The sequence below is a fragment of the Schistocerca cancellata genome, chromosome 5, assembly GCF_023864275.1.
Source record: "Schistocerca cancellata isolate TAMUIC-IGC-003103 chromosome 5, iqSchCanc2.1, whole genome shotgun sequence".
Lineage (NCBI taxonomy): Eukaryota > Metazoa > Arthropoda > Insecta > Orthoptera > Acrididae > Schistocerca > Schistocerca cancellata.
The window spans coordinates 2,616,561-2,635,632 of record NC_064630.1 but is presented as its reverse complement, the minus strand read 5'-3'; the positions used below and the strand labels follow the sequence as shown (position 1 = coordinate 2,635,632).

Below are 19,072 nucleotides of genomic sequence, written 5' to 3'. Positions count from 1 at the left end.
CATCAAAACTGATCATCTCACTGTTATTGGATGAGCAAATTATTACAGGTGTGTTCTTGCACTCCAATATATGAGGAATGATACAGAAGAAACAAGACTGATGCAGCAAATTGCACTTACCAAATACATTCAATTATTGCTGGTCATCCTCAAAGTAGAGCCCATTTAAATCCAAATTTGTTCCTTCCACATTCAACAGATTTCTATATGTCATATTCTCTGAGACTCTGCATGACTGTAGTAAATTGCATGTCCTTTGCCACCAAGTGATCCGAGCAGTTGTACGCTATGACAAATAGCTCCTCAGTAGTATGAGCAGTTATGTTTCTTTTTGTCAGAGCTTGAACGTTGCATCTCTAACTTCCAACAAATTTTTGGACTATTTCTTTGTATACACCAACTGAAAAATAACAATAACATGAAAAGGATAGATTGCTACTCACCACATGGAGGAGGCACTGAGTCTAAGACAACGCAGTGAGAAAGACCACTAAAATATTCATGTTTTTAGACAAAGCCCTCCTTCCACATGGCCACTGTCTGAGCAATGGGGCCAGATTGTGACTCTGTGTGATGAAATCGGCAATATGCTGGTGTGGACAGTGGGGGTAAGGAGGCAACATGGCCAGGAGGGTAGGGGTGGGGGAAGAGGTGGGGCGTGGGTGATAAGTAGTTGGAGGACAGACTAGTGTAGGTTGAGACCAGGGGACATTATGGGAACATAGGATATATTGCTGGGGGAGAGAACACCTGCGTACTTCAGAAAAGCTAGTGTCGGTACGAAGAATTCAGATGACGCAGGCCGTGAAGCAATCGTGAAAGTGAAGCACGTCATGTCGGGTGGCATTTCCAGCAACTAGGTGCTCCAGCTGGGGCCATTCATTCGTGCAGGCGAACAGCTTGTTAGTTGTCATGCCCACATACAAATTGGTACGAAGGTTGCAGCTTGTTTGGCAGATCACAGAGCTGCTTTCACAGGTAGTTCTGCCTCTGATCGGGTCGGAGATGCCTGTGACTGTACTGGAAGGGTTGTCATACCTGCAGTGATCAAATATGCTGAGGGTGTCACCGAGGCCTTCACAGACCAAAATTACCCTTCCACTCTTGTCTGGAAACACATTTCCTGTGCTCTGTCTCTCCAGTACCTACCTTCTCCTACATATCCACTGTCTGGCCACAAAGCAACACTCCTCTCTCTGTATCTCAGTACCACCCAGGAATGGAGCAACTCGACCACATTCTCCAACAGAGTTTCAAATACTTCTAATCGTGCCATGAAATGAGAAATATCCTCCCCATTTCCCTCTGCACTCCTTCCACAATGGTATTCCGTTGCCCCCTGAATATCCTTTTCCATCTGTACTGCACCCACGATCCCAATCACCTTGCCTCATTCATGGCTCATATCTCTACAATAGACAGATGCAGGACCAGTCCCATCTACTCCTGACCTGTTACAATTATCTCCCACCCAATCGAAGGTAGGGCAATCTGTGGAAGCAGCCATACGATCTATCAACTAAGCTGCAAGCATTGTGCTATTTTCTATGAAGGCATGACAACCAATGAGATGTCTGTCCACACGAATCACCGCCGCCAAACTGTGGCAAAGAGAGAGCTGGACCACTTAATTGCTGAACATCCTACCCAACACGATGTGCTTCACTTTAACGACTACTTCACAGCCTGTACTGTCTGCATTCTTCCTACCAACACCAGTTTTTCTGAATTTCGTACGTGGGAGCCCTCCCAAAAACATAAACTTCACTCCCATTAACCTGCCTGGCCTCAACCTTCACTACGTCCTATCCACCACCTACCCATCACCTTTCCTGCTCCCAGTCCAGTGCTACACACGCCTTCTATCCCGCCAATGCTGTCTACTAGTGTTTTCCCGTTTTCCCCTTCTCTACTTCTCTCTCCCCTCCCCTCCCCTCCCATCTCTCCAGCATACTGCTGCGCCTAGCAGCCCTGCCCTGTCCCCACCATGTTCTTGCACACTTCCACAGGCAGCACTAGAATCTTCCCCCATCCCTAGTCTGTTATCCCTCCCCCTCCCTGCCACGTGCACCTCCTTATCCCTACTACCCATCCCAGCTGATTGCTGCTCATGTCAGATGCAGTTGCAGTCAGGCCCCAGTGTCTGGAGACAGTGGCCCGCGTATGCGAGTTGTGCTCGTGTGGATGTGCAAGATTTTTACTTAGGAATATTTTAGCAGCCTCCTTCACTGTGCCTGTCTGTGGCTAGACACTTCCTCTATGTGACGAGTAGAAATATACCCTTTCCGTATTGTTCTTACTCCACCATGGACTTTCCACTGTTTGATACTGCTTAAATGAAAAATATTTGTATTTAAAAGTTATTGTAGTAACATATTCCAACTATTATAATTCCTTCTTTCTTGGCCTATGTATACATCTTACCTAGCTATAATGTTCTTTTTTGAAAATTTGATATAACTGGACAGATAATAAGAATCAATCCATTCAGTGGTGGCAGAAGAAAACATATACGAAGGTTAAAGAAATGTGTAAGCTTTTGGGGCCATTGGTTCCTTCTTCTGGCAGGGTTGAATGGGAAGGAAAAAGAATGAAGGAAAAGTACTGGCAATATTTAGGAAATGTTGAGCAGACCCCGGGTCAGGGGAGAGTTACTGGATTCTGGCCTAAATCTCGACAGTCGTTTTCCTTCATCCCTCTTCCTTCCCGTTGAACCATTACATTATACCAACACACAAGTGTTTTGCCTATCATCAGAAGAATGATTTGCAATCACATAACTAAAATATTGATTTTAACGACACAATAAGTAAATTTTAGGTTTCGAGCTATGTTGACAATTTAATTTTTCTCCACAATATCTCGAACGCAGACCTAGTTTGATTGAATTCTAGACAATTATCACATCTATGGACTTAGTGAATGAAATACTGTACATAAATCTGAAATAATAGTCTCAGATACCCAAAAATGAGCCTTTCATCAATTATACTACAGAAGCCAAAATCAGGTCTGCATTTTTATTTATGTGAACCAGAATCTTATATCCTCTCCATTTCGATAATTATTGATCAAAATAGACAGTAGACCTGTAGCTTGTACCATAAACTTTCTATACTAGTTATTTTATACATCCCCTTATCCTCCACATACACTCTGGCTTGACGTAAATTTTTTTCCAATTATTTTATTTCATAAACAGTCATAAATATGGTAAGTACTGTATGCTTGAGATGAGGAGCTATGTTTAACACAGATCTCAAATGATATATTATCTGTACTTAATGATTTACTATTGTTACAAAAAGCATTGTGTTAAAAATATAAACAACTATGATAGTACATACCAGACCCAACTTTTTCTTTCCGTTTTCTGTCTCTCGACTGACGATCAATAGCATTTGAAGATGAATGTTCACCCTCTCGTTTTCTAGGCTTGTATTTAGTAACTAACGTAGGATCCTCTTCCCGACATCTCTGTGTAAATGTATAAAAAATACCATAGTGTTTTATAAAACTCATATATGATGATAATTTATGCATAACTGAAATCAATGTTACAATGGGAATTGCAGAAAATACATATGACATCACACCTCGAACATGTTCTCACGAATTTAAACTTCTGTTCTATACACACATAATGCCTATAAAAATTAATTTCAGTACCCCAAACATGAGTCACTAGTCCCAATAATGAGGAAAGACAACAACTCACCAGCAGATGACTGATGGGTGATAGTTGCAAACAAATGATCAGATAGCTACACTAGCTTTTGAGTCCATATGCAATTGTTTGGTTGGCTTTCCATTCTGAAATTTCTCAAGTTGTATTAATTCACCTGTTAGGTCCAGATGGACTATTCAATTGGGACTTCTATTCTTTAAACAAACAGGATATTGCTTAAGTGTAAAACCAAAACTTACCGTAAAATACGACATGTTGGTTATTTGGGTAAAACATGCAGCAGGTGACTCACAGTGAGGACAGAGTTGGAGGACAGGGGAGCATGAAGATTGTACAGCACTAGAATCTAACTGCTTTCACTTAAATGAAGCTCAAAAATTAAACTTCATTATTGATAAATGTCTATCTATAGGAAATTTGCTGTTACAGGAAATTTTATCATCAAATGTTAGCAATTATTACTATTCTTTACAACTATTGCACTGTGAAACTGGATGGAATATTCTTTGAAGAACCAAATCTGTTGTCATCTGAGAACATTTCACCAGCAAGGCATTTTATCGGTAATTCCAATTTACATACTGTTATAGCCAGAACAAACATGATTTACGGAGCACTTTATAGAGCCAAAGTAAGATATAATGAGGTACAGGTTGCGCGTAGCACTAAACACTCTGAATGGACAACAGTAATGCAGGTTACAGAATAGGCCGAATACTCTTTTCCAATCACTTAAATAAGGAGATTCACCAGAGTGCACCAGGGGGCTGACACTGGTGGCATCTGTAAGCAAGCCTGTGAACTGTATGGATGTGCAATCTCTAAAATCATGCGCATGATTAGTGAAGGTACATCAGAAACTTATTACTTGCCCATCACACCCTTGAGAATAACATCGCAAAAGTATACAATGGTTTATAAGTAACTGAAGAAAGATAATATAAATTGCTAAAAGTGAAGTTAAAACTGTTCTTGATGTGGGAGCAATATATTTGTTCATTTGAAATTAATCAGTTTAAAGTAACAAAAAACTTATCAAAGCTGACACTAAAGCAGTCATCTACAATAAATCTCTGAACATTTAATATTTATAGAATGACGAGTATCAACTGATGTGGGAACTTATTAACAAAAGGCATATTACAACCAGTTATAAAGACAAATTGCACTGAATATTACACATTATACTATGCATGTTATGAAATAATATCTGCAAATTTATTAATGCATCTTAACTGCACATTAAATATAAAGTGAGTTAAAACTCACCATTTTTACATGGAGAGTTTCCTGTATATAGAATGAAATCAAAGGATTTTTGCAAGAAATGGAGGCAAAAGCTGACCTGTGATCCAGAAAAAAATCACCTAAATGTAGAAATAGCTGTGTTAAATACTGTGCTGCATGCAGGAACCACAGACATTACTCTTTGCATAAGAAAAGCATTGCATTATCTCCAATTTTTATAATCTCTTTTGTTGACAGTAATGTTAATGACTTGGATCCTGTTCTTGTTCTGATAAAGACAAAGGGAACTCATAATTGTTAATTTTACGTATTACAACCCAACCGTACGAGTAAAAGTTGTATTCAAGGGAGAAATAAATGATTGCTCATCTCTAATAACAGGGTGTATACGGGGACAAGGAAAAAAAATTCCCGGATATCCCGTTTAAAAAATATGCTTTTTCCCGGGCCAAAATACACTTTTTCCCGTAGATTTTCCCTCGGAACTGTAAAACTTATCAATTCTTTGAATGGTTAACGTTTTATACAATCGCGTAGAACTTCCCGAAAAAAAAAAAAAAAAAAAAAAAAAAAAAAAAAAAAAAAAAAAAAAAAAAAAGACGGGGCAGAAAAGGTTTAGGAGAGACTTTTAATTTAAAAAAAGGAGAGAAGTTTTCGAAAGACCTTTGATTTGCAGTAACATATACGCTGCATATTTTCGTATTACGAAAGTATAAATTCGAATTGCACCAAACACAGTGTGTTAGTTTCCGGAGCGTCGAAACCGAGGTTGCGATGTCCTTTTGTAAGCGAGTCATGTCTCAAGCCACGAGATCTCGCCAGCCGATGACAGCAGCTATTCAGAGCTTAGGACACGTGTTATAGTCAGGCAATAGCAAGATCACTGGTTACATAGCGCGAACACACAAGAGGAAAAGTTAACGGTTTACATTAATGTAAACAGTACCGTATATCTACAAGAAAAGCTAAGCTTTCACATATAATATTGGTCTCTAAGATTAACACGCTACAACAGAAGCTAAGCTTTCACATGTAATATTGATCTTTTTTTGCGTGTGTTATGCTTTAAGATAAGTCACACAAATGTGCCAGTAAATTTAAAATTATGACGTAAATGTCTCGGCCCGAAATTCTTGTAAGTTGCTGGTTCTCAAACTGTTCAGTTTCGAACGCTCTGTGATTTAGATATCCATCCCAATTTCTCACACTTAACATATTTCATCTTGCGTAAAAAGAAATTTACTTTAAAAGTAACGCTTTTCTAACCACCGTTCGCAGTACTATCCGGAGGCTGTTAAAAATAGGTTCGATTTACCAGCGCCAGAAAACAGGCATTATTGTGCGTGTGCAACTGCAGCGTGGTGTAGGAAGCCCGCATGTTCGTGTGCATAAAGCACAAAGAGAGCTTACATTACACCATAAAAGAAACAGGGCATGAGAGGATACTCCAAAGAGCATTAGAATTTCGTAAACCATACTAAAATGCATAATTCGGCTTGGAAGTGCAAACTGGCTTTTTCCAGATTCACAATGAAGTAGGTCCCATCTGATATTAAGCTTTTCAGTGTGGTTTTTTGGGATGTAAATTTTCTTGGGGTACCAGTATTTCTACGATCTCATTTTTGGTTCTTTCTTATGGCATAATGCCATACACGGCAGAAGATAACGTGCACTTGAGATTCAGCGAACAGTTGGAACTAGCCAATACTGTAGAACGAAACACTTCGTTTCAAATAAAATGATTGCCTCAGCGGAAAGATTAATAAAGCCAAATTTCTTTAGCAAACTTGCAAAAATAACTTCACTGTTCTGCGAGGCGATTAATGCTTGACTGCTACTAACTTGGAAATAAAATAAAATCAGAAAACTGAAATTAATAATATATTTTTGCCCTCCATAATTATGTGAATGTATTTTAATTCACTTGATAGCTTCCGGCCACAGAAATCCGTTTTGTTTTTATTTGACGTGGGAGCTGTACACGAAGAGAAGCAGCGAAATCACTTAACGTAAACGCGGGTCACGTGGAGACTAACCCCCTCCCCACTGCAACTCAGACAACTCTGTGCAAGCACGAATCTGGCAGCTAGGGCGCGCGAGCAAACTTTTTCTCGTTTGCATCTGGCTGCTTGCTGCTACTACCGATACAGATAACAGCCAAACTTCAAGTAGCGGGAAGCGGGAGAAGGTACTGCTTATACGCGAGTCAAATGCGCATGCGCAACAGACCGCTGGCAACTGGTCAAACGAACCTAATGTGAACAGTTGTGACGTCGTGCTCATAACAAGCAGTTTATTGTTACGAAGAATTATAGTCTGCGCCCTACGGCCTTTGACATATTTTTGCTATTTGCAGACGCTTGTGAGTGCACGGTGTTTTGTTGTTGTAAATTGTACATTTCCTTTGCCACTAAAGTTTTATTTTTTTCCCTCTCGTTTATATTTTATTGCTGCAGTATCATTCTCCAGTAGCACGATACAATAACGTTCTTTGCTAGAGATCAATACTGCAATCAAAAATTTCACTGAAAGCTAAAACAATGAAAAATTCCCGGGTTTTTCCCGGTTTTCTCCCGGAAATTCCCGGGTTTTTCCCGGATTTCCCGGTTGTCGCGGATCGTATACACCCTGAATAAATAATTAGGAGAGACTTGATTGTAAATATTACTCTTTCTAGTCTTTCTAATACCTGTAGGAAGTTTCAGCCACACTAAGTTGATGTGGAGTTGAAGAGACACTGGAGAGATTGCCCAATGAACCTGCCAATAAACGTGGCAACTTTCGATGGACTCTAGAGCACGCAACAAGAAATCTGCTACAGCTCTTTACCAACATTACCACGCGACAAAACACGCGCAAGGCAAGTTTAGTTTCAATGGACAGTTCAATACATGATTTGAAAACCAGGAACACAAGCTAATCTTATCTATAAAACTACAAAATACATTAAATATAACAATGTACCAGCAGAACCCATGTGTCCTCCAAGACGTTCAAAATGACTGAGGTGTAGGAAAAGTTTCCACAGAACATCAAGGCTACTTACTACCACTGCTGAAAATGCCAGGGAGCAACTTTGGAGGGATACAACTTCCCTTCCCTCTGGTTGGAAAAGAGCTTCTGAAACTCTGCCTCCAGGACATGAAGAGGAATGGATGACCTGGAAATCTTTGAATAGGCTTAGATCGGGTGTGGGTACGTCAAGGTTTAATCTGGCAAGATGGAGCTGCAATATGGGAAACAATATTAAGTGTGACTGTGGAGAAGTCCAGACTGTCCAGCACATGCTTCAGTGTCGACTGTGTCCAGCCTCCTTTATTACAGAAAACCTCCAAGCAACAGAAAATAGACTGGAAGTGACCAAATTTTGGTCAAAGACTACATGACACATTAACTATGTACCTATGTATGTTTCTGACTCAAGAATAAAAATAAAAATTTCACTGCCGTGGCTGCCCAGAGTACTGCCCACACTGAGGCTGACCACTCACCCATGTGGAGTGGGAGGTTTCAAGGTGTGGCAGGCAATGAAAGAGGTTCCTGGGAGGGAGATCAAACGGCCGCCGTGGTTTATCTGACAAAGACCCTAAGCTAGATGTAATCACTTGTCCTGTTTCAGAGGAAGCATCTCAGCCTGCAAGATCTGAGCATTCACAGAGGATGGGATTACTGTTAGTTGGGAGCTCCAACGTTTGGTGCATAATGGGGCCCCTTAAGGACATGGCTGCCAAGGAAAGGAAGAATTCAGTGTGCACTCCGTGCATACCGTGTGGGGTGGGAAGGGAGTAGGGGTTCTTCTGGATGCCACGAAGAGCACATGATGCAAACAGCTGCAGGTGGTACCTCATGTCAGTACTAAGGGTGTGTGTCACTTTGGATCTGAAGAGAGACTTCCCAGTTTTGGGTGGCTATCTGATGCAAAAAAAGACCCTCAGTTTTGCTTGTGATGTGAAGACAAAGCTCACCACCTGTAGCATTTTCGGCAGGACTGACTGTGGACCTTTCATACAGAGCAGAGGAGGGTTTGAATCAGAGGTTCAAACGGTTCTGTGACTGTGCTGGCTGCAGATTTCTCGACTTGCACCATAGGATGGTGAGGTTTCACTTTCTGCTTAATATGTCAGGGGTCCATTAAACACAGGGTGGGGCTACATGGATAGCAGGGGCTGTGTGGAGTGGACTGGGCAGTTTCTTTAAGTCAGAAGATCTCAGGAAACTACAGAGGGGGCATCAGTATAAAAGGGTACAGGGCAAACGCATGAAGGTAGACCTAGTAACAACTCGTGTTTGCAAACTGCCGTAGAAGTGTTGGAAAAGATCCAGAGCTCAAAGCGCTATCAGAAAGCACTAATGCTGAAATCGTTGTAAGTACTGAAAGCTGGTTAAGTCAGAGATAAGTTCAGATGAAATTTTTACGAAGAATCTAATGGTTTTCAGAAATGAGAGATTGAATACAAAAGGTAGCAGAGTGTTTATTGCTGTTAGATGTAGTTTACCCTGCAATGAAATTGAAACAGATAGTTCCTGTAAGTTACTACAGGTAGAAGAAACTAACAGGTTCCTTTATCGACAACCGACTTAGTTGATGTAGTTGATGACCAGTTCAAAGAAAACTTGAGTTGCACTTCAAACAAGAACCCTAATCATACAATTATAGATGTTGGCGACTTCAGTTCGGGAACCTACTCGATATAGGGAGCATCACCACAGATAAAAGGATTAGTGACTAGTAATAATTAATACCATAAGATTCAAAATCACCAGAAATAAACACAAAATGTATCTATTTAAAAAATCAGATAAAAATTCTGTTTGACACCTTCCAAAGAGAGAGTCTCCATTTCCTCCATACTAACTATGTAAGTGTAGATCAGATGTGGCTTACATTCAGAGAAATACGAGGGTCGGTCAAAAAGTAATGCCTTCCATTTTTTTTCTACTTAAAGAAATTAAGTTAAGTGAAAAATTTGAATTTGGCGCCATTCCTCAAACCTTCTTCTGCAATCCACTGCAGTAGTAACTTTCTGTGTCAACAGGTGGCAGCACAGCAGAAGTTTGTAAGATGGCCGACATCGATGTTCGTTTGAGACAGCGTTGTGTGATTGAATTCTTGAATGCAGAAGGTGAAACGCCCATACGCATTCATGAAAGACTGAAGATGGTGTATGGTGTTGTGACAGTGGATGTCAGCACTGTTAGACGATGGGTTCGTCGTTGTAAGGAAGCTGAAGGGCAAACACCGTTGACTGACGAAAAGCGGAGCGGCAGGCCGGTGAGTGCAGTGACTCCACACAACATTCAGCAAGTTGATGACATCATTCGTGGTGACCGTCGGGTGACTGCAGATGAAGTGTGTCGCATTATTTCTCTTAGTAAAGGCAGTGTGATCACGATTATTAAACAATTGGGGTACTCAAAAGTTTGTGCACGGTGGGTTCCAAGAATGTTAACCGATCAGAATAAAGAGGCAAGGAAAACAATAGCCTCCGAACACTTGCAGCGCTTCCGTTTGGAGGGAGATGAGTTTCTGAAAAAAATTGTGACCGGGGACGAAACATGGGTGCATTTTTTTGAACCCGAATCAAAGAGGCAGTCAATGGAGTGGCGTCACACAAGCTCGCCGAGGAAGAAAAAATTCAAAACTGTGCGATCGGCAGGGAAAGTTATGGCAACAGTTTTCTGGGATACAGAGGGTGTGATTCTGGTTGATTTTTTGGAGCAGGGATGCACAATAAATTCTGTTCAATACGTCACAACCCTCAACAAACTTAAAGCACGTCTTCAGCGAGTTCGCCCAACAAAATCAATGGCAGATGTTCTTCTTTTGCATGACAATGCAAGACCACACACCAGTCGTCACACCTCTGACGAGATTGTCAAAATTGGATGGGAAGTTTTGCCTCATCCCCCATACAGCCCTGACCTGGCACCATCAGACTTCCATCTGTTCGGGCCACTAAAAGAAGCTCATCGTGGGATTCATTTTGAAGATGAGGAGGCCGTCAAAACATCCGTGCGTCAATGGCTTAGGAAGCAGAGCTGTGATTTTTACCGTGCTGGGATACATGCCCTTGTTCAAAGATGGACCAAAACTGTAGAGATGGGCGGAGATTACATTGAAAAATGACAAAATGATCCTCAATGTTGTGGTTTTCAATCTATGTAATTGCATTTAAATTTCCTGACAATTAAACGTAGAAAAAAAATAGGAGGCATTACTTTTTGACTGACCCTCGTAGTATCAAAACCAATTGAGTCACATGTACCAAAAAACTGCAACAATATTATGAGAAGGAAACTTGCTACTCACAATATAGCGGAGATTCTGAGTTGCAGATAGGCACAACAAAGAGACTTTCACAACTAAAGCTTTCGGCCGTTGGCCTTCGTCAACAACACCACACACACACACACACACACACACACACACACACACACACACACACACACGACTGCAGTCTAAGGCAACTGAAACCACACTGTGAGCAGCAGCACCAGTGCATGATGGGAGTGGAGACTGAGTGGGGGTAAGGGGGAGGCTAGGACGGGGAGTGGAGAGATAGTATAATGGGGTGGCGGACAGTGAAGTGCTGCAGGTTAGACGATGGGCAGCGGAGAGGTGGGGCGGAGGACGGGCGAAGTACCAGGAAAGGAGAGAAATAAAAAGACTGAGTGTAGTGGTGGAATGACGGCTGTGTAGTGCTGGGATGGGAACAGGGAAGGGGCTGGATGGGTGAGGACAGCGAGTAACGAAGGTTGAGGCCAGGAGGATTTTGGGAATGTAGGACGTATTGCAGGGAAAGTTCCCACCTGTGCAATTCTGAATTGGTGGGAACTTTCCCTGCAATACGTCCTGTGCAATTCTGAATTGGTGGGAACTTTCCCTGCAATACGTCCTACATTCCCGAAATCCTCCTGGCCTCAACCTTCGTTACTCGCTGTCCTCACCCATCCAGCCCCTTCCCTGTTCCCATCCCAGCACTACACAGCCGTCATTCCACCACTACACTCAGTCTTTTTATTTCTCTCCTTTCCTGGTACTTCGCCCGTCCTCCGCCCCACCTCTCCACTGCCCATCATCTAACCTGCAGCACTTCACTGTCCGCCACCCCATTATACTCTCTCTTCCCTCCCTGTCCTAGCCTCCCCCTTACCCCCACTCAGTCTCCACTCCCATCATGCACTGGTGCTGCTGCTCATAGTGTGGTTTCAGTAGCCTTAGACTGCAGTCTTGTGTGTGTGTGTGTGTGTGTGTGTGTGTGTGTGTGTGTGTGTGGTGTTGTTGACGAAGTCCAACGGCCGAAAGCTTTAGTTGTGAAAGTCTCTTTGTTGTGCCTATCTGCAACTCAGAATCTCCGCTATATTGTGAGCAGCAAGTTTCCTTCTCATAATATTGTTGCATTCCGTCATGGATTTTCCATGGTTTGATTTTGGTGCTGATCCCTCTTGATACATAAAACAGGTCAGAACACTGTTTCCTAAGTAATGAAAAAAATTAAATTCCAATTTCCAATTGGTGATGTTTTATTGAACCTTAAAATTTAGTACATACTTCAATGTGAGACATTTTTAATAGTTTCCACAATGAACTTCTGTCTCGAAATTTGGCAGAAAAATCAAAAGGGATTCTGGTTATATGTAAAGTAATCTGTGGCAAGAGACAATCAATAACTTCACTGCACAACTGGAAAGGTAAATTACCAACAACAGAGCCACTACAGCGGAGTTAGTACCTATAGTTTTACAAAATTCTTTCACCAAAGAAGATTCTCCATGGATGTTCCTCTAAAATATTTGTGACAGACAATTCCGGTTCAGCAAAGCCAAGGTAAGAAGCTACAAGCTTCACTGTGTCTTTCAACTGCATCATCCTGGTGCAAAGGGCATTGTTTCAGCCTTATATGTATCTTTTTTTTTCTTATGTGATGCATATTGCCTATATTTCAGGATCCTCCATCAACTGGAATTGCTGGTTATATTTTGCAATTACTGTTCTTAATTGTTAGAAACGCCAATAGCTTTTAAAGTTTATGAACGATTGACTTACATTCATATGGAGAGGCCTTTGACAGCTTAATTGTGATAATGTATTTTAATACAGTATACATTAAACTGTATTAAAAGACATTACAAGGCTTTTAAGTGCCTGTTAAAATTAGAACATAAAAAGCAGCATTTAGTTGCAGTTTACCGAAGACTTTTTTTTTCAGTTTACTGAAGAGTGATTTTTTTTAAGGAGGGAAATGAAATAATTTGATAGGGATGGACAGGGAAGCTTTGTTTTTAGCGAGTCCAAAACCAAACTCAACTAAGTGGACACGAGTGGACTGAGTTGGAGGAGCATGAAATAGGCTTATCACAAAGTGACAAGCAATAAAACTAACATTTTATACGTAACTGGCGGATATCAAAATTCTGAAATATCTCTACAACTTTTCAGAAGCTATAAATTTTGTACGTCCTATTAAATAATCTCTCACATTCATATGAATGGCAGGTGCGAGTTACACAGGCTGACAACATTTTTATAATAATGAATGTGAATGGTGATCATTGCAATGTCGTCGTACTGAATTCAAACATGGAATCAGTTTTGGTTACAGACCTCGGTTCCCTCGACATGCTGCCCTCTCTCTATCAAAATCCTTGAAAATGCTGGCTCAATTTAAATATTCTGTGCAACTGAAAATATGAGAAATACGTAAAGGGCATTACCATGCATAACTCTCAGAAATCTACCTCCTGGAAATGGAGGTGTATTTCAGCACATTTGAATATGCAGAGTCACACTGGAAAATCCGGAACGGAATAAGAATGATATCACGAGAGGATGGAATAAGAACAATTTCATGAAAAGGATGGATTGCTACGAAAAGAATATGGAGGAGACAGTGACGTGCACACAGGCACACCAAAAAGACTGCTATACATTTAAGCTTTTGGCTAAAAAGCCTTCTTCCAGAGTAGAAAATACTGACACAAGCACAACTCACACTGTCTCTGGTTGCTGAGGAGTGTGTGTGTGTGTGTGTGTGTGTGTGTGTGTGTGTGTGTGTGTGTTTTTTTCTACTTTATAAGGAGGCCCTTTGGCTGATACCTTAAATGTATGTATAGCAATCTTTTTGTGCCTGTCTCACAAGGTCTCATCTACATGGTGAACAGCGATCTATCCTTTGTCTGTTGACTCTTTCATCTCAGTATTGATAGTTTAGACGACTGTTGGAAGTGACTACTTGTTGTTCTAAGTTCATTAGAGTTTGGGATTTGTGTTAATTCAGAAGACAAAATGCCTTATATCCTTGTAAACAGCAAAATTATTTTCGTTATATCTGTGGAGAATAAACTCAAAATTAGCAAAAATGGAAACTTGATCCGCTTGTAAATAAGAGCAAGGAATTTTAATTCTGGTGTAAGGTTGGTGAGTTGTACAACAACTGCCCCCCCCCCTCCCCCTGGTTAAAAAGGATCACACCACATGCATTTTGCTGTCCCCATATTTGGAGGGAAACAACAGACCAGGTCACAAACAGTTATTTTTGCTTGAGAACAACAGATGGAATCTCCTTGAACACAATGAAAATGTGCAATATCCTAACTTACCAACTGCTATACAGTACATATGTCACGGTGAACTACTACTAGTATCAGTGCTTCCTGAGGATGTGACAGTGACTAAAGACTACTACAGGGACAAACACGCAAAATACAGCATGCCAACCAAACATTTCAAAGCCACAATGAATCAAATGAGGAACATTTTCTTGTCTCAAGAAGATCACAGTTATCTTATTCGTGATTCAAATTTGTCCACGCAACAGGCTGAGATCTGAGTTTCAGATTTAAGAGAATGGAATCGTCTTTTTTTGTAATATGAAACTGAGTCTTTATTGTGAGCGCTATGCTGTTTTTCTTCTGAATGTATCTCCACAGAAGGTGGCGACCTTATTTTTTTGCAATATTACCGTGACTGCCACAGAGACACTCAGCGATGACTTCAGTGTATGAGCAATGCTTGTTCACAGATTGCAGCGAACTTAGTCTGGAAGCAGTACTTTACGTAACAGGAACAAATTGCATTCTGTTATGACTGCGCATGCAGTTAATCTTTAGGAGACATATGAGAACTTTAAACTGCTTCTTACATTTATCTTGTATGAAAAATATGAATAACGTATGTGTGTGGAAATGTCAAGGAAACTGCAATTCCATTCAGCACGCAGCTCAAATACACAAAGCACTGCTACTTTCTCACTGTGTGGAGCAGCTGAGCCAAAAGAAAGCCACTATTACGGGGGAAAGAATGGCCTGCTCTGAATGAACTACTATCTACACAGAAGAATGTGGTGAACATTCCTCTTGTTGGCCACAAAAATGTCTTTCCAGATAACCTTGGCGATGTTAGTAACAAATGTGGACAATGGTTCCACCAGGGCAGTTCTCAAATCAAAATGCATTATCAAGATAACAGGAGTATCACAAGTTGTCCAACTATTGTAGGTTCTTAAGAAGTGACGTTCCTGAGGTAAAGCACAGCAGGAAATCAAGAAAGAATTATTTTGGGTATGATTCTTTATTTTTCTTTATACTTATGTTAATTATTTCTTTGATTCCTTTGTATATTTGAATATTTTTATTTTCTTTATCAGATACTTATAATACATAGGCTGCTATAAGCATTTACAAAAAACACTATTATATGAAAACTGAGGCTGGTACAAAAGTTTGGAAATTAAATCTGGATTCAGGGATGAATTATCTTACAGAAACAGAGTATATTGTTCTTTTAACTGAAAAAGACCTTCACTGTATTTACCCAACTATAATACAAGATATTTTCCCCTTATTCGTCATTTGAAAAATAGAGGGTAATCTTAGATTAGATTAGTTTTTCGTTCCATAGATCCTTGTTGAGGAGATCCTCGTGGATGTGGGACATGTCACTATTTTTATTTTTTTTATTTTTAAAGCTGAAATAACAATACTAATATTATGAATATATACAATACATCATTTGTTTCTATTGAAAAATTTGTCAATGGAGTAGAAGAAGTTGGCCACTAGTAAGTCTTTCAGGCGCCTTTTAAACTGATCTTTATTTGTAGCTAAATTTTTTATGTTTGCTGGCAAATTATTGAAGATGAGTGTTCCTGAGTAGTGGGCCCCTTTTTGAACTAAAGTAAGTGCTTTTAAGTCCTTGTGCAGATCATTTTTGTTCCTGGTATTGTATGTATAAACTGAGCTGTTTGTTGGAAAAAGAGATATATTATTTAGGACAAATTTCATTAAGGAGTAAATATACTGAGAGGCGGTAGTTAGTATACCCAGTTCTTTGAAGAGGTTTCTACAAGGCATCCGTGAATTTACTCCACAAATAATACGTATTACATGCTTTTGGACTCTGAAAACTTTTGTTTGACTTGAAGAGTTACCCCAAAATATTATACCATATGACATTATGGAATGAAAGTAGGCAAAGTATGCAAGCTTTTTCACTTTTATGTCTCCTATGTCTGCTAACACTCGAATTGCAAATACAGACTTGTTAAGGCGTTTCTGCAGTTCTGTGGTGTGCTCCTCCCAACAGAATTTATTATCAAGTTGTAATCCCAGGAATTTAAGATTGTGAACGTCTTCTATCTGCTCTTCTTCGTACTTTATGCATATGCTGGGTGGAAACCTCTTACAGGTTCTGAGTTGCATATAGCGAGTCTTTTCGAAGTTTAATGTCAGTGAGTTGGCTGTAAACCATTTATTAATATCCATGAAAATATCATTAGCAGGTCTTTCTAGAACTACACTCGACATACTATTTATTGCAATACTTGTGTCAACTGCAAACAAAACGAACTCTGCTTCTGGCAGTGTAACTGATGAGAGATCATCAATGTACACAAGAAAAAGCAATGGCCCTAAGATGGATCCTTGTGGGTCACCACATGTAATTTCTTCCCATTCTGATGATGACTGATGACTTAATTCACTAGTCCCTTGCACTGACACCCTTTGTTTCCTGTTAGCGAGGTATGACTTGAACCATTTGGCAGCACTGCCCGTGACACCATAGAATTCTAATTTATTTAAAAGGATATTGTGGTTTACACAATCGAATGCCTTTGACAAATCACAGAAAATACCTGCTGCTTGTAACTTGTTATTTAATGAATTAAGTATATTTTCACTGTAGGTGTAAATAGCCTTTTCGATATCAGAACCCTTCAGAAATCCAAACTGTGTTCTTGATAATAAGTTATTTGTGGTCAGATGGTTAATAAGCTGTCTGTACATTACTTTTTCTAAAATTTTTGAAAATGCTGGCAAAAGTGAAATCGGTCTGTAGTTTGATGGCATCTCTTTATCCCCTTTCTTGAATAGAGGCTTAACATCTGCATATTTCAGCCAATCAGAAAATGTCCCAGTTATAGTTGACTGGTTACACAAGTAACTTAGAATTGTACTAAACTCACAAGAACATGCCTTAATTAACTTTGTTGATATTTCATTGTAACCGCTAGAATGCTTTGTTTTTAAAGATGTTATTATGGAAGTTATTTCTTTTGGTGAAGTGAGTGACATATTCATGTAGCTGAAGCTATTTGTAAAGGCTAGTTTCAGATATTCAAGGGCATTATTTACTGATCCTGACAATCCCATTCTATCAGTAACGGATATAAAATACTTGTTAAATAGATTTGCCACACTATGCCCATCGGTAACTAATGTGTCATCTACCCTTAGTGCTATTTGCTCCTGTTGCTTTCTGGTTCTACCAGTCTCCTCTTTCACTATATTCCATATTGTTTTTATTTCGTTCCCTGACATTGCAATCTTTTTCTCGTAGTGCATTTGTTTAGATGTCTGAATTAATTTTTTTAATATTTTACAGTATTCCTTGTATTTAGCTAAATCATCAGCATTGAAGCTATTCTTGGTCGACAAATACATTTTCCTTTTTGTCTTACAGTAAGTCTTTATTCCTTGTGTGATCCATGTTTTATTATAGACTTCTGTTTAATTTGAGTAACTTTTAGAGGACAGTTTTCAAACATGATACTGACATTGTTCATGAATGTGTTATATTTTTCATTCATGTCATGAGCACTGAAACATCTTTCCAGTTCATATCTTTGAGCAGTTTTCTAAAACACTCAATTTTTGGTTGATTGAATACTCTCCTGTACTCAGATTTAGCAGTCTTGATAATCTGCTTAGAATTTACATCCAAAACAAGGAGCTGCATGTCATGATCTGATAGTCCATTTATTACAGGTTTTATGATATGATTTTGTTCCTTTGATTTCTCTATAAAAATGTTATCAATGGCTGTCCTTGAGGATTTAGTGATCCTAGCTGGAAAGTTTACAGTGTGAGCTAGACTGAAAGACAACATTACTAACTGCAGTAAATGTTTGCTGGAAGGTTGCATTAGAAAATCTGTATTAAAGTCACCAGCAATCAAAATTTCTTTGTTTCTTCCTGTTAAATAACCCAGAAGAGCTTCTAGATGATTTATGAATAGATTATAATTTCCTGCAGGTGCTCGGTAAATAGTTACTATTGTATAGGATCTGTTATGGAACTCTACTTGTGTTGCACATGCTTCTAGATGCTGCTCCAAACAGAATTTATTAATGTCAATGTTCTTGAATTTATGGCAGTTTTTAATAAATGTGACAACTCCTCCTGCATCCATATCTACTCTGCAGAAGTAGGAAGCTAGCTTAAATCCTGAAATGTCTAACATATCTATACCAGTGGTCACTTGATGTTTGGAGAGGCATATCATGTCAATTTGGTTAGATGAATTCATTTCATCGATACAAATGAGTAGTTCATCAACTTTATTTCTGAGTCCTGGAATGTTCTGGTGTAATAAAGATAACTCATACTGCATACTAATGGGATTATAACTGCTTTGGTGAAGATGAACTGGCAGTTTCTGATTACTTTCTGTTAAACATTGTTTAAATGGAGGCTGTATGCTAAAATCTGACTCCTGTTCATCTGTTTTCTCAAACTGAGTGTGTCTGCCAATCTCTCTTAAAACTCGTTTTCTTTCCCCCTTCCCTATCCTAAAAAAGGCATCCCTCGGACACCTGTGACCACTGGTATTTTACCACTTGTGACAAAAGTGTCCCC

The 19,072-nt window shown here is 39.6% G+C and overlaps 1 protein-coding gene across 3 annotated transcripts in view; it reads right to left on the bottom strand.

Annotated features, from left to right (window-relative positions):
- The window catches only part of LOC126187401 (CXXC-type zinc finger protein 1-like), a 74,447-nt gene that overhangs the window by 19,963 nt on the left and 35,412 nt on the right, over positions 1 to 19,072 (bottom strand). For 2 of the 3 annotated variants that reach the window (XM_049928463.1, XM_049928461.1), the window contains one exon: positions 3,348 to 3,477. In XM_049928463.1, coding sequence (XP_049784420.1) covers positions 3,348 to 3,477 — 130 coding nt within the window. Of the gene's footprint in view, positions 1 to 3,347; positions 3,478 to 6,251; positions 6,361 to 19,072 lie in introns of those variants that run through there. The other variant, XM_049928464.1, reaches the window with a different exon arrangement.